Source organism: Lonchura striata, chromosome 4, assembly GCF_050655825.1.
Source record: "Lonchura striata isolate lonStrDom1 chromosome 4, ASM5065582v1, whole genome shotgun sequence".
Taxonomy (NCBI): domain Eukaryota; kingdom Metazoa; phylum Chordata; class Aves; order Passeriformes; family Estrildidae; genus Lonchura; species Lonchura striata.
The window spans coordinates 67,359,749-67,376,091 of record NC_140706.1 but is presented as its reverse complement, the minus strand read 5'-3'; the positions used below and the strand labels follow the sequence as shown (position 1 = coordinate 67,376,091).

At 43.5% G+C, this 16,343-nt stretch overlaps 1 protein-coding gene across 1 annotated transcript in view; it reads left to right on the top strand.

The window, feature by feature from the left end:
• The first annotated feature begins 38 nt into the window (after window positions 1-38).
• FGF2 (fibroblast growth factor 2) overlaps window positions 39-16,343 on the top strand; it is a 23,012-nt gene continuing 6,707 nt past the window's right edge. The window contains exons 1-2 of the mRNA XM_021554973.4: window positions 39-409; window positions 14,789-14,892. Coding sequence (XP_021410648.1) covers window positions 235-409; window positions 14,789-14,892 — 279 coding nt within the window. The 5' untranslated portion in view covers window positions 39-234. The remainder of the gene's footprint in view (window positions 410-14,788; window positions 14,893-16,343) is intronic.

Below are 16,343 nucleotides of genomic sequence, written 5' to 3'. Positions count from 1 at the left end.
CCCCGGCGTGCTGCGCTCTGCCGCCCGTCTTGCTTCCCGCTCTCCCGGCCCGACAGCATCGCTGCGCAGCTGCCGCGGACCGGCCGGGACGGGGCGTGTCGGGAGCTCGGCGGGGCTCGGGGTTTGCGGGGAGAGGCGAGGCTGGACGGCCGGAGCAGGGGCCGAGGCCGCGCGGCGCTGGCGGCGGGGGGCGGCGGGGGCCCGGCGCGGCGCGGTGCCGTCGGGGCCCGGCGCATGGCGGCGGCGGCGGGGGGCATCGCTACGCTGCCCGACGACGGCGGCAGCGGCGCCTTTCCCCCGGGGCACTTCAAGGACCCCAAGCGCCTGTACTGCAAGAACGGCGGCTTCTTCCTGCGCATCAACCCCGACGGGAAGGTGGACGGCGTCCGCGAGAAGAGCGACCCGCACAGTGAGTTGTCCCGGGATCACCGCGGGCGGGACCGGGGCGGGCGGGCGACTCCTCGCCCGGGCAGCGGGGCTGCGAGAGGGGCCGCGCCTCGGCCGTCCCGCCCTGCTGGAGCTTCGGCAGCGAGCCGTGCTTGGAAAGCGCCCGTCAACGTGCCGAATGTTCCTGCGCGAATAACCGCGAGTACGCACACGGAGTTAATTCATACCGAGTTAATTCATACCCACATCCCGGAGCTGGTGGTTCCGCACCGACACCCACGGGATGTCCCGGGGCAAAGCCTCGCTGGCGGCTCCACGCTCAACCTGCTGGGTTCAGAGCTTGTCAGGTGCACAGAGGTTTTGTTACGGGCTTGAAGGGGTCTCGAGTTCGTTTGCGTGGACCTTAAGGGGTCTGATGGCACTTGACGGCTCTGCACGGCGGCGGTGAATGCGTTGGATGGATCAAGGTAGAGAGGAGGCTGTTCTTGGGTGGGTGCTCGTGAGTAGAAGCACCTTTGGCACACAGGTACTCTTAGGAACAGAGGGGTAAATCTGGCCAAGGAAGAAGGATTTATAACAAACTGCTGTCAGAACACCTTTTTGGCTTCAAATGTTACATGTTGCATTGTTTTGGTTTTTTTTTAAACTTAGTTAACTGTGAGTTAGATGCAGGTAAAATGTATGGATACCAGCAGCAGCAAGAGGTTGTCCCTTCTTGTCAAAAGACCTGATCTTTTGAAGGGAGGAAAAGGCTGCTGGGCTGGGAACACGGCCCATGGACTGCATGATCACAGGCTTGCAGGGAGCATGTGGCAGGTTGCTGTTACCAACACAGGCTGCTTTTTGTCCCAACAAACAAATAGCCTTTTGCAGAGCTCAGAATATTCTGGAAGTATTCAGCATGGAGGTTTTGTGGATGTAGTGGTGAGTTTTTGATGCACCTGTGAGGCGTTTCCTTCAGTGCAGGTATGGGGGCTTGCTGGTCCAGATCATCCCAGTGCAGTTCCTGGTTGGAGGGAATTTGTTACTGTGCTCGGTGTGCAGGGCCTGCCTGCAGGCACTTGGCATGAGGAGCAGGTGAAATGCTTTACTGGGATTCTCCATCTGCTTTGCACCTGTGCTCTGAGTGATGGATGCAGGGACTGGGCTAAACTCAGGGACTAGGAGGAAAAGGAAGTGAGGAGACAGACCAAAGATTCTTAATATTACTTTTCACTTTGTACATTCACCTTTTGCAAAACAATTAGTTTTACCCAACAGTTCCAAAGAAATCTTTTAAGAGGAATCTTTAAAGGAGATAAATCTCATTTGTTCATCAGACATGTCACCTCACCCTAGAAGCAGCTATGGAAATGTGCTGTAAAGGGAGGTGATGTTGAGTGGAGGATATACAAGTCTGAAGATGAGTCCAAGACATTTTCATGGCTGTTGGGTTTTTTGCCTCATTCCCTGTCTTTGCTTTTCAAAAGTGCAGGCAGTGGTGTGTGTTGTTGTGTGCTTACCTAGCTGAGCAAGGCTGCCCTGAGTGGAGGTGGTATTTATCACTGCTGCCTTTTTCATCATAGAGCTCCCCCATAGTAATTTCTTCCCTCCTGCCTTTTTTTATTATTCTCTCAGGAAAAATAATACTAGTTTTTCATTCTTGAGTCCGTCGCATGTGTGTTTTCTCTTCCTGTTCAGCCTTATCAATACCAAAATTTTCAACTGACATCTTGTGCTTTCCTAGTAGTGAATTCTCTCCTTTTTTCAGTATCAGAAGCTCTTGGCTTGTTGCTTTTTCTTCCTTTCTTTTTTTTTTCTTTTTCTGGAAGAACCCTAGTTCTGAGAAGCAGAAGCATCAGCGAGGCTCATTGCTAGGGCATTGCGTGGTTCACATCCTTAGCATCCTTGCTGTAAATACGTCATTCCACACGACTCTGCTCAACTCTGACCTGGTGAGTGCTGCTCTGTGGAAGTCCCCGTGAAATCTCGTGGTATTCCTGGCATGGCAGAGGGCAATAAATCTTGGACAACATGAGAGGACTTTAAAAAAAGAAATCAGCAAGGAAAATATACACCTCGAGTACTTCAGGGTGATCTTCTTAGTTAAGCAAAAGGTTTTGTAAGGTGGTTTTGAGAAAAGAATACAATGTTTGGATCATTTGGTTTAGAAATAAGTAAAGGTCAGTTAGTAGAGATGCTTGTGGTTGCTGCTATTCTTAGGAATTAATTATAGAAAATAACATTTTAGTACCACATCATCCTTCTTACTTTTAAAGGAAGTTCTTATTTTAGAAGGCAGGTTACTGTCTCTTTATGTTTCAGACCAAAGTTTCAATACTATAAACAATTTCCATCATCCATGTCCTTTCTACCTCCCTTCCTCCTGCCTCTATTTGAAATACACATCTGCTTTATGTCATGGCACAGTTTTACAGTCACCCCACTTACCTTCATTTATTCATAATTGTGTTGCTAATGAAATTGAGAATGGAAGTTGGCGTTTTGTGTGCTGGAGGATTGGGATCACATGATTCACACAGTTGAAACCCAGGACAGGATATCTTCCATGGCCATTATTGCCACATCTGACGCGTGTGCTGATGTGACTGACTCCAGTGAAAGTGCCCCTTTGGACACACTCTGGGGACTCCGTCTGGAGTGTTTTGCCTTGAAGAGGTACTTTCAGACAAACAAGAAACAGAAGGCACTTTCTGAGAGTTTTGTTGTCTAAAGCAAAACAAGAAACATGGCTGGGTTGTTGTTGTTGATCAACAACTGTTGCTTTATGCCCTGGAAATTGTACAAAGAACGCAGTGTTTTTAGAAAGGTTTTTAGAAACTCTCCTCTTTCCCACAAAGAGGCTACAGTGCTGGTGAGGGGGAAAAGCCTGGAGAATGGAAAGGGAACACTTATCCATACATTTAGAACATGTATGTCTAGTAGCACAGCTGGTTCCTTTCAGAGTTTCCCTAAATGAGGAATGGTTGGCATTTATGTATTTCCATAATTTCTTAAGCAGCTTTGTTTCATGATGAGCATAACCCAAGACAGTATCCAGGACATCCTGAGCCATTCTTGTCCACACCTTAATGAGGTGACAAGGCTCCAGTCTCTCACTTGGAAAGGATTCAGCTGTGTGAGCTCAGTCAGCCCTGCAAATGAAATACCTTCTTCCTGCTCAGTAGCTCTCTCCTCTTCCATAAATATCTGAAGAAAATGTAAAATAGGGTAATACTCGTCCAGGAAAATGTCTTAAAAAGGTTCCTTTCATAAATAGTTGTTAATAATATTAAGATTTTGACTTGTCTCTCTCACAGCATTTAAATGGTTACTGTCTAAACGTTTGGAAAGACTGCTGAAGTATAGACAGAGTGTTAAAGCAGCTCAATGAATATGATGGAAAGCTGATCACTGATCATGAAATGGGAAAAAACTCATGGCGCTCCTCAAGTTGAGCAAATGTCAGGTGGTGTTCAGGCCCTGTGTTTAGCTTTTGTAAGTGTGTAAATTGTTTGGGACTTGGAATATCTCCTTTCCCATTCTGGTGTCCCACAGATGTGGCTGGAGCTGTTGACAGGGCAAGACCTTTTCCAAATCTTAGCACCGAGTGAGAGGTGACTTGTTTAAAAAAAAACTCTGCCCCTAAATGTTCAAATACATTGCTTCTGTCCAAGTCCTTCTGGAAACAGATTCTTTTTCCATTACTTTTGATCTGTTGCACAGACCTTAACTGCTTTCCTAAGTACTTTGTAGCATAGCACGAAGATTCATCCTGGCTCCTGGATGTAGCTGTCTTTAGGGGATGAGGTAGCAGAGATACCCTCTGTGAAAAAAGTTGGGAGTATGCTTCCTTTGCTTCATTTGTCATAGAAATACCATCATGTTCCTGCATGTTCCTGGTCAGGGGAGGATGCCTTCTCATCACTGTGTCTGCTAATCCTCTGTCCCAGTTCCTAGTGAGTCTTGCTGTGATCCAGTAGCTGGTACACTCCAAAGGTGGACCAAGGCAACATGAGATCTTTCCAGTGGGCAGTGAACTGTCCTGTCCCTCCCAGCTGTGTTCTGCCCAGCTTGGAAATGAGGAAGGTTCCAAGGACACCACCACCCACAGGTACACTAGAGGGCAGGATTTAGCCCTTAGATTGTCTCACTTAGGCAATCAGGAGCACTTTTAGGTACTTGCATAGTCCAGTTTGCAGGAAAATGATAATCGTTGGATTATCCTGTTCACCACTGCACTCCCAGAGTTGGAAACGACAAACACGATATCATGTTGTGAGATCAAGTGGCTGCTGTTGGTTTTCATTTGGTTCATAAATGCTTGAAATTTGTGCAGCTGATTCTAATAAAAAGTTTATCTGTAGTGGGGTCATATTCAAAAGCATTTTACAGAAAGTAAATTATGTTAGTAACTCAACCTGAATTTTAAATCAGTCTTTTCAGTGGCATTTTGTTTCTGTAAAATTTCCCCAGTTCCCCTGGATTACAGAAAAGGCAGGCAGTTCTAATAAATAATTATTTGATCATTATGGTTTCTAGCACTCTTGGGAGCATTGGCCTGGGATCACTGGCTATCTGTTCCAGGATACTTGAGAGGTGATGGATTGTGCTGAACTGGTTCACAGCCCTGGAATAAATGGTGCTTTTGATCTGTTGGTGACAGTGTGTTTAATGCAATTATCTAATAGAACTAAACCAGACCCAATGCAGCCCAGAACATGCATAAGTGTATGACATCTGTAAATTGAGTATCTGTACGAGATGGTATCTGAAATGTTTATAGCATGATTTTTGAAGTCTTAAATTTGGTAATGAGATACTGTTTCAATCCTGATGGAGAATTAATAGCCTTTGATTTTGTTAGAACCAATTTAAGACTATGTGTTTCAAAATAAAGCAGCTCTCTCGCCCCTCATCATTTTCAGTAGTGTTTGGTAACAATATGTGGGTCAACTGTTTTGCCTGTCTGCCTCTTCTGTTGCCTCCAGACTTGTCAATAAAAATACTCAAAGGGTGACTCTCTGGAGTGCTGGTGGCATTTTAGGGTTACTCTCTTACGTAGTTTTTTGTTTGTTCAGGGTAGGGCCAGATTTTGACTGGAGCTCGATAGGATCAGCCGAGAATACAAATGAGATGATGTCTGCGCAGTTGGGTGGAGGTCGTCCTGCAGGAGCTGTCATGGTGCACTGCTGCTGGAGTGACCCTGGGTGAGCTTGTCACTCATCTTTGACTTTCAGAGCTTGAAACCACATTGACCAAGTGATTCACAGGAGAAGGAGATGAGGGTACTGGGAAAGGGCAAAGTAAGGCCCAGGCTCTGTACCAATGTGGTGAAATTCTGCTCATGTACTGCAGAGCTCGGGAGTTTGTCTGTTACCTTCTGACAGGGTTTTACCAGATCTCATAAAACCAGAATCATTAGGATTCCTGGAATATGCAAGTCACAGAATCCTGGTAGCCATGGCTGTGGAATCCTGCATGGTGGTGTTTTGTAAGAGCAGGGAGAGACGTCAGCTGTGATATAGCTTGAAAATATTTGTTATCTGTTTCTTGGTTCTTTCCTTTCTGCTCTCAGGCTGGCCCACGATGCCTGATGCAGCCTTACCCCATATCCCCAGACACTTCGTGCCATTCTGTGGGGGTGTAGCTTTGGGGATTTTTTTTTGTGTTAAAGGATGTCCTTAACGTACTCACATGTGCAGTTACCACAGCAGCTGGATCTGCGCTTGGGGGAAGGTCTGCAGCACCTCTGGTGACTAGCATCAATTTTTTGGTATTTTTTCTTGGCATTTCTAGGTAGTGGGGAAAAAATCTTGGAAGTCTTCATTCTTCACTACATATCCATCACTGAGATGCCAAGAAAAGTGCCAGAGCTGGTGTGAGGGAGGTGGTAGAAGTGCTGGTAGTGTGGAATGGAGTGTCCCTCTGCAGTGGCAGCTGATTCTTACTGCCTGTCGCGTGATGCCATGTCCTGAACCCATCTCGTCTGTTAAAATGCAGGACAGGATACAATGTCTTCCCACACGGATGTCTTGAAAAGCATGAACAGAGTCTATGCAGTAGTCACCTGTGTCACATTTCAGGGTGGAGTGGCTGTGTGCAGTTACTCTGTGGGACCTGCTGGCAACTATGGGGACAGAGGTGGATACAAAACCAGGCGCAGGTGTTAATGTCGAGAAGCAGCTACCAATGGCCATGTAGGGGCTGTCACCTCTGTGGAAAAGTCACTTAGGGAATTCTGCTGTGCAGACCTGTTGGGCTGAGCAGTTCCTGGGAAACAATATGTGGATTCAGTTCCTTGGGTTTCTCCCCCTGTAACAGAGCAGTTGAGATGAACAGCTGAACATGCTCCTGACCATTCATTGGAGCATGTAAATAGGAAGGATTAATTTTGTGGTTTTAGAGGTGTTTACAGACTCACTGTGGATGTTTTGCTGACAGTGATGTCGTTCATTCAGGAAAATGGAGGAAAAAGTGTACAATGCTCATGTCCTTAGAAATGCAGGAATTCCTCAAAGCTGAAGAGGTGCACAGAACTGGCTCATGTTGCCAGGTGTTATTTATTTCAGTCCCAAACTTCTTGCTTTGCAGCTTCAAACAGTAGTCTCCTCCAGAGCACTTACATGTGCTAAAGCAAGTACCAGTAGTAGTAAGGTGTTTTCCAGTGATCAAGCTCTAGTTCCATGGATCAGGATTGTCAGTGTGATATTTTATTAGGAGAAAATGCTACCAGGAGTGGGGTGCCTGACTGCTGCTTTGATGTGGTGTAAGGTGAGGCAGTTTAATGGCCAGTGCTTGTAGCTGGTGTACTGCAGGAGCACCCTCTTGCAAGAGATGTCTGGAGCAGAGTGGACACTGAAACCATCACACATATCTAAACCAGGGTATGGGCATTGCACTAGCAATGGTCAGGCTGAAACAGCAGAGAGTCAAGTAGCTTCTTCTGAGCTGCAGATTCCAAGGTCTCTCTTTTGTTATCAGGAAAGTGCTCACATTCCTTCTTAGTATGGTTCAAATGTACTCAGAATAAAACTGAGGAGTATTACCCAAATATGCACTGTGTGGTTTATTTTCAGTTAAGGAATTTGATTTCTTACAAAAAACTCTTTACTCAAGCAGGGCTACATTCAAAAGCAAATTAGAGCCTTTTTGTGAAGACTGGGATTTATTATTGTGCTGGGTCAGCAGTGATTGACAGCTCTCATCCTTCACTGCAGTTCGTGCTGTTCACCTGTGCATGCTTTACTTAAAGGTCAGCACAGCGTGGTTACACAGCTTGATGGAAGGGGATGAAATAGGACAATGAAGTAAGATATTGAGCTTATTGTGGCATTTGCACTGTCCTTGCAATAAAGGAGCTGGACTGACACCAGTGCTATACTGTGTGTGCACGTGTATGGCTTTAATTTTTATTTTTTTTTTACTTTTTGCAGAAATATTTATTAAAGTCTCAATGATCAGTTTCATTGGTACTGGAGATGAGGGAAGTACAGACCCAGCATAGTTGCTGTCTCAACCTTTTGACCAGGTTAAGACCAATCAGCTGTAAAAGGCAGCTCAATTCACAGTATTGTAGGGGGTTGTTCCTGCTTCCTTCCTGTCTGCTGTGCCATCTCTCTGGATCCTGGGTGCCTGACAGAGTTCCTTTTTCATCACTGTGCTCCAGCCTCTCTGAAATCCCATTTACTTATTCTTGGCATTCCTAAAATCAGCTTTTCCTTTCCAGCTGTGACACTGAGGCTTATTGAGCCTATGAGGCAGCAATGTCTCACCATTGCTCTGGCAGCAGTGGCAGCCTTTCATCTCGTGTGTTGCTGCTCTGACATCAGTCACAGCCCTAAAATACTGTGTACTACTGAGTAGTTGTGTGAGTTGTACCTGAAGGAGGAACACTATAAAATACCTTCTAAAATTTACACATTTTACCTTATCTGCCTTCTGAAATGCTGTTCCTGTGTTTGCCTTGGCTTGTCCCTTATTTTATGCATTTGTTTTGCTGCAAGTGAAAAACAGGTCATAGTTACAAGGAGATAAGTGAATGCACAGCAAACATAAAGCATAATTTCTGCAAGTTCTGTACATGTCTTCTGACACGGCTGTGTTGGCTGAACAGTTGCACCAGCTTTGCTCTGAAGTTCAACACCCAAAAGTGGTTATTCTGCGATTTACTTCAGTCAATACTAAACACAGTGAAAGCAGATGAGAATAATGTGGGGGATACCTTATCCTTGCTAAGAAAAGCCCTTTGGGAACAGTCCTAAAAAAACTACATGTGAACAAGCATGCATTATTCTTTTGATAAGGAAACCCTGGAACTTTTTTCTAAGTCAAGAATATGGGGTGAAAATAATGGTAATTTGGAGACTAAGCTTTATTACCTGCACCCAGTAAAGAATGAAGTTCTTCTCTGGTAAAGTTAGGAAGTTTTTCTGTTTGATTTTGCCCTCCTGACTTCCAAAGATGCATCAGTTCATCTGCAATGCCAAGGAGTCAGCAAACAGTGTGGCAGAAAGCATTTAGAAGAGTTTTATATGACGGTGACTTGAAGTTTCTGGCGTACAAAATCCTTTCGTAATGCAAAGCAATCGCTGTTTACTTTACTCGGCAGCACAAAATGCCCAAGTTGTGCTTTGTAAGCAGAATTCACAAACTTCGGATTTGCTTTTGCATGACATTTTTACTTTTAAAGGGCTCGATTAGGTTTGATCAACAAGATTATGCAAGCTGTGAGAAGTGGAGAAGTGTGGCTGTATGTGTTTTACATGTGGGCACACAGGCAAGGAGCAATGTCACTTTGGTGCTAGAAGTGTTGGATGTCACACTATTCTGAAATTATTGTTCTGCATGATGATTTTACTGTCTTTTATATGAAATTTATAGGGAGCACCAGTAGAAATGCTGTGTGTTTGGTAATCAGTGTTTCATGGGGAAGATTCCCAGTGTCATAGGTGCATGTTAAGTAGAACTGGGTACTTGCAGGAATTAAGGTCAAGATAAAAATCAGAATAGATGGAGAACCTGAATAGGGAAATGATTTCCACTGTATTCAGTATCTGTACTACTTAAAAAGGTGAAAACTTAAAATCTGAGAATGTCCATGTTAATGTGGTTGATTACGATAGTGGGTGGATGCTTAAATAGTTACACAAGTTATTTTACTCTTGGTTTACTCTTAAGTGTAATCGGAACTTCCTGAAGTGTTTGCGTTTCATGAGTGTGTACATTTGTTGTAGATGTTTACATTTTGGACACCTTGGGTCTGTCTGTCAGTGGTTTTATGCCTCTGGCTGGCAAAAAGGAAAAAGATACACTTAGAATGTTGTCATGCAAAAGCAAAGAAATGTGCCTTTGTATGGGAGTGTGACTCACTGTTTCTCGTCCTGACACTTGATTGTTTTTATTGCAATTCTGATGGTTTGGTTTATTAGCAGCCCACCTCTTCTGCTAAGGTTTCCTAGTTATTCTCTCTATTTCTCCTTTTGCTGCCTCATATTTGTTCCAGGTTTTAGGCAGTGTATGCATCAGTGACTCTGGCAGTGGCTCATTTTTACCACAAGCGTATGAAAGCGAGCAAGGAATTGTTCTCTTGTTTACAGTCTGAAGACTTTGGGATGCTTTGTATGTCAGCATTTATCAAATAGCAGAAGATGTTAAATTGCTAATTGTGCCTTTGAGAAAGAGATATCAGAAACTGTCAGAGACTCATGTGGGACAGAGGGACACAAAGATATTTATAATTCTTAGAGAAAGTTACAGTAGGCATCACCAGGCTGGGTTTCGACCTGATCCAGCAGGCAGGAAAAGCCAGAAAGGAGATGTTAATATATGCGTGTTTGTAAATTCATGTGTAGCTTTGAACCAGCCCCTGGGTTTGGGAGGGTTTGTCCTATTAGGTGTGGAGCAAGCACGTCTGACTCCTTGTGTTTTGCTTGGACACCTGGCTGGGAATAGATGTTGCCCCTGAGTGTGAAGGAATGGCCAACTTCAGCCACAGAGGATGGCGGAGTGGGAATTTGGCTGTAGGGTGTTGCATTTAGCGAAACGTTGTTGAGTCCTATTTTTCCTCTCTTTTTTCATGAGCTTCCTTGCATTTCTGATGCTTATTCCCTCTGGAGCTGACCCACCTCTGCAGTAAGACTTAAAAATAGCTGCTTTGTGCTTTCCTGTGGGCACAGAGGTGCAGGAGGATGGGCAATGGGAACTGGCACAGCAGCTTCACCACACTCTCACTCAGGGGCCTTGTGGAAGGATTTTCCTTACAGGGCCTCTGCAAATATGTTGGAGATGGGCCCTGAGCCTTTGGCTGGGGCTGAGCTTTTCCACAGCAGACTGTAGTAGCACTAGACATTGATCCAGAGACGTGCAGCCTGGGATTTTTGGGGGTACAGAAACTCTCCCTTCTCATAAACTGAGTGAGAGGTATTTTGCTTTTTGTTCCAATAAAGCAGCTGTACATTAGTGAAAATGGGGGTTGAAATAATATCTAATTTGTTCTCTCTTCCCAGGCTGTGAGCTGCTCCCTTAGCTGCAGTGTGTCAGGCAGGATTCTCACTGTGAAGTGATGGAATCTCTTCAGCAGGAGGCTGGACTAGAGAGAGTCCTTCTGACCTGACTTTTGTGTGATCCTGACACTGGAGCCTGGTACTTGCAGCTCTAGTCTGCACTGAAGTCTGTCTGTAGGGTGTTAGCTAGAAGGGTTACAGTGAAAATACAGCTGAGGCTGTAATCAGACCTTTATTTGCTGTGTAAATGCATCCAAAGCCAGAAGCTTATAGTTGGTTTTTACAGGGTTTCTTTGATATAGTGGTTAGAGTCCCCATTTCCTTGTGGAGGAGTAGGAAAAGGAGGGTTTTATTAATCTGTTTGGCTAATACATCCTCAAATTCCACCTTCTTCAGATGTGTGAGTTTGCCTCATTACAGCACCCTCCTGTACTGCCCTTACCCTGCCTTGTCTTCACCCATCTTGGCTCTTTTTGTTTGCCTTTTATTTTATTCCTATTATGTTTCTGTCCCTTCCTCTCCTCCCTGTAACCTTTATTTTCCTTTTTCCTTACTGATCCTGTGGCATTCTCCTGCACTAGAACATCTTAGCCACTGCAGCTGCTGTGAATGAAATACCAGTGTGTGGTTTTGGTCACAGGGATTGCCCCAGGCAAAGGGCTTGCCAACAGATTCCCACTAGGAGTCAAAAGGTAGTACCAGCTCAGCAGTGAGCAACTTCCAGAACGTGCAGCTCTGTTTTTCTGACATACAAAGTTGATAGGTTTGCCCAGGTCTTTGAAATGAACTGATTTTGAAGGAAATTTTTGGCTGAATTGTTTAGGATGCATAGCAATGAAAACTTTTGGGGCCGTTTAAATTGTGCAGTTCCTGAATCTGGGCCACTCTAAAGCTTTGGTTTATTAGAACTGTAAAAGGAAGGACCTGAGAGTTTGCATTGTATGTGCCATTTTCCAGTTCTAGTGCTCAGGACAATAAAAGTACTTTTGGAAAATGTTCATGTTTTCTTTGTTCTCTGCATTTGCTAACAACTTTCCTGTTTAGCTACTTGTCCTTAAAATTATTTTCTCCACAGGACTGTGCAAAACTGCCTTGGAAATAATTTTTTTGAGGTCTCGTAAGAAAACAAGGAAGATCCAATTTTTTAACAGAAATCTGAAACTTTGCCAACCACAATGCTATTAAATACCACTTTCCAACTTCCATATTCTTAGAAAAGTTTCTCCAACTTGTGAAATAAATGCCCATTTGTAACTTTCTGAAATACACTGTTTAGTTTAACCTGCAGGTTGTACATCTGTCCTGGCCACATATCTTGTGAAAGAACATCTCGGTGCCTGTTGCAGTGTGGTCCAGCTTCCTTTAGTGCCACAGATTTTACTGGTTTCTGTGGAAATTTGGGTTGGACTGTGTAGCTGGTGGTGTTTTTCAGCCAGAACATCAGTGAATATGAATCTCTAAGAGAACCTCTGTGTATTGTTGGGAAAAAACATTCCCTCTGTATCCATTTTTATATGAAGGCACTGTAGGTTCACTTGAACTATATCACTCAGAATTTCTCCACTGGTGTGAAAATGCAGATGCTCATCCTGTAATTAATTCATTCTTACTCGGCAGAATGATTCTATTAAGCTTATTATGATAGAAAAGAAAGTCCTTAATAGGAGCTGTAGATTTTCTGAGTCCTTTGAGTCAGTTTTACTGTTTAATTTAATAACTTAACGTTGACTTAGCCCAGTTCTGGGGATGTTTGCTCAGCAGGTGAGCTCTGTGTTCTCACAACATGAGCAAGCGTTGAGCAGAGCCTTGTGCTTGGCTTTCTTTGTGGATTGCAAAGCATGAATGGGAACAGAGAAATAACTCACTGCCAATGCTAGATGGGCCACAGTATCTGGGAAAACGAGCCTCTTTAGCCCTTGGTTAATGAGCTCTTTTAAAACAATCTGCTACTTTTTTCAGGCTACAAATGTCTTAATTATTTGACTTTCATGGATGGGGTCTTGAGGTTCAGTTGTGCTGAAAACAAGTATTGGGACTACATGTGAAATGATGGAGTCTGCACTGTTGCTGTTGGTGACCAAAGGTTGCAAAAGATGCAGATCATCGGTGTCAAGTGATACATTTCTCTTACAACCAATTTAGTTGCAGTGAGCTAAACCTGGAATTGTCACTTCTGCTGACGATCATGTGGTCAAAATGGGTTTGGTCAGTTAAGGCTGTGTTGTATCTTGGCATCTCCAGTTCAGTGTAACCCTGTGGCAAATACACACTGCATTAATAAAGCTGTAAAATAACACAGAAACCTGAAAAACTCACAGTACTGTTCTGGCTGTGTTTGTTCATGTGTTTTTGGAGTTGGAGAGGAAAACTCAGTGAAGTTGATATTCCTTTTGGAGCTTTCAGTGCTCTTTTCAAACTCTGCAGGAATACCTTGGGGTTTTTTTTTCTTTTCACAAGCTAAACAAATTTTTACAGGACTTACAAACCTTTACCAGAAGTTTATTTTTGCAGAATTTGAACTTCTGGCCCAGTGTAATGCTGTAGGATTTTGTGTGCGTTTTTGTCCAGAGAAAGTCACGAAGCATAGTAAATCAGTACTGTAGTAATTAATATTAATTTTCAGATGTTCCACAGCTGTTTCTTGTTAAGTGTGTGGTGATAGCTGTGTGCTTGGCACATCTCAAAAGTCTATTTCCCACAGTCCCTGCCCAGAGCACTTTTCCACGTTCTTGCTTCCCTGGAGGCTGAGTTACACCAAAGTGTTTGGAGTTGTTCACAAATCTGATTTTGGCCTCATAACTTGGGAGTGCTGTATTTTCAATACTCGATTCTGAGATGAAATTGCACATGACTTTTAACTTTTACCCTGAAAAAGGGTTTGCAGCAACTATGCCAACAGTTTTATGTTCTCTGTATTCCTGGTGTTGGAGTTTTGGTTGATTTCTTCAGTGCTTTTTTCCCCCCTTCTACAAAAAGCCAAATAAGCAACAACCTCTCTCTGAATCTCAAGAGATGCTTCTTCTCCAAAATTTACAGTCATTTCAGGCATTTATTCTGATGGCTGAAAAGCTCAAGCTATTTAAAACTGCATCTCCAAATGGAGTAAAGTACCTGCTGAACCAAAGCAGGTGGGTGAAGTAAGCTCTCGTCTGAGATGTTGTATATAACAGGCAAAGACAGGCAAAAGGGGATGCTTTCATGTGTTCATCCAAAGTACTGGGTTTGATTTATGGCTACAGAAATCAGCTAAGGCTTTGTGCTAATTGTTTACAGGTAGTAGCTAAAAGCTGTGTAATAGGATCTTACAAGTTTTCATTTCTATCAAGTGTTTCTTTTAATTGATACAAAGCTTGTTCCTGCTATAACACTGTTTCTTGTGCCTTTGCTGCCTTCACCTAGTGCTGCAGTTCTGTTTGTTTGTTCCAACCACTTGTTGGATAGATGAGGTAAACTAACGGATATTTTTTGTTGGGAACTGCCAGAACCCTTAGGGAGTGATATGGACTTGAACAGTCTCAGTTACGCTCGCTGACAGTCTGCTTGTACAGAGCTGTACGTGTTCAGTGTCCGATGCTGTTCTGCAAACATTGAGATACCTCTGGAAAAATTGCCATGAAAAATTTCTATTTTCTGGAAGCAGCTGACCATGCCCTAAGTGGCCTTTCTAGGAATTTCATGGGTTTTAAGCTGCCTTTATGCAAAATGAAGATGAAATAACTCAATCTTGCCATTGCCAAATCGAGTGCAGCTACTTTCTTTGTAAAAATGGGATCAGAAAGCCAAAGGTGGAAAATGTACTATTTTCATTGCAGGCTGAAGCTTTCTGTGACAGAGGGTTTGAAGCAGTGACTGTCAAGTCCTGCAATCCCATGATGGCTGTGAAACATTTTGTCTTTTTTTTTTTTGTTTGCTTGCAGTCAAGCTGCAGCTTCAGGCGGAGGAACGAGGAGTGGTGTCCATCAAAGGTGTCAGTGCCAATCGCTTCCTGGCCATGAAGGAGGATGGCAGATTGCTGGCCTTGGTAAGCAGCACTTGCCTGATGTCTCTGTGTTGCTGTGTCCTGCCTTTGCTCTGTGTGGGGTAGTCTTCCTTCTGCAGGACTTACTCAGCTGCTCGGTGTGGGATTTATCAGGAGAAATGAGCTCTGCACAGCTTTTATCAGTTACTTGAAATAGGAATTAGGAGGAGTTGAGTATTTCTGCCCTACCTAGGAGCTGCAAAATTTAACAGGAATACAGAATGGCTTGTCTGAGAGGGAAAAAAAAATCACATGATCAGGAAATTATAAAAACAAATGAAGATTAAAATGTCTGCCTTTTTACCCTCAGGAGTAATTTTTTCCTCTTTCACTTATTTGCACATAAAGTGATTTTAAAAGACCTCTTTGAAGGGGAAAGTAAAGCCAATTTCTTTTTAAAATTACTGTCATGGTACTAATCTGTGTAAATTATTTTCTCATTTTCCTCTTTGTAGAAAATCAAGTTTTTTTCAGCACTTCTACTTCCTAACTAGAAAGCTGGCAAAAAAAATATTTTTGAAAATGTGATGATAAAATTTTAAAAGTTATATAAATGCGGGTAAATTAAGCTGCTCTCTAGTGAGACTAGTTTTAGTTTAAACTCTTGTGTGTTTTATTGGTATCAGCTGAATTTTTAACTAATTTTTAAAGCCAATGTGTGCAGCAGACACTGAGAGTCAATGTCTCTGAGAGCCAGATGATAAATTTTGCTTTAAGAGCTGCAGTTACATTCATTTTGCTTATGAGACCTAGACACTGTAAATCCCTCATTCACATTTATATCCTTCAGTGCCTGGTGAAGCACCAGGGCATCCATCCTGCCAGAATTTTGGTTTGCAATAGCCCCTGGTACTTTGTGTAATCACACAACCCCATTCAGCCTCTGTGCACTCTGCTCTGTGGCTGGGGCTAACAATGTGCATTCCTAACCCTGGCTGAACTGCAGCTAATGAAAGGCCTGTGCCAAGGGCTGCCAAAATTATTTCTGATTTCCCTCCTCTGCCTCCATGAAATGAGATTTAAAGTAGTTTTACAGAAGCAGGGCTCCCCAGGGCGCTCCTCAGTTCTGGCTCCAGGGAGTTTTGTGTGGGATTGGGAATGCAGTTAAAGAACCTGCTTCAAGTTACTCAGATATTGTGTGACAGCTCAGTTGAAGAAAATGTGAGGAGTTGTCCACTGTGCTATTCTTGAATTAAGGATAATTGGGAATTTCCTGTGGTGCTGGTGTGGTGGCATTCGGCTTCCCATTCTAATAACACTCCAATGGGGAATGGTCAAAATAGGGTGTTTATCACCATTTGTGAAATGATAAAACACAAACACGGGGATTTGTTTATATTTGGGATTTCTGACCTGCTGCTGCATGGTGGGCTTAGTTGTAGAATATGCTTCCTTTACAACAGTTTTTGTTTGCTTAGTTCCTGTAAGACAAAATGCTTGTAAAATATCGTCCA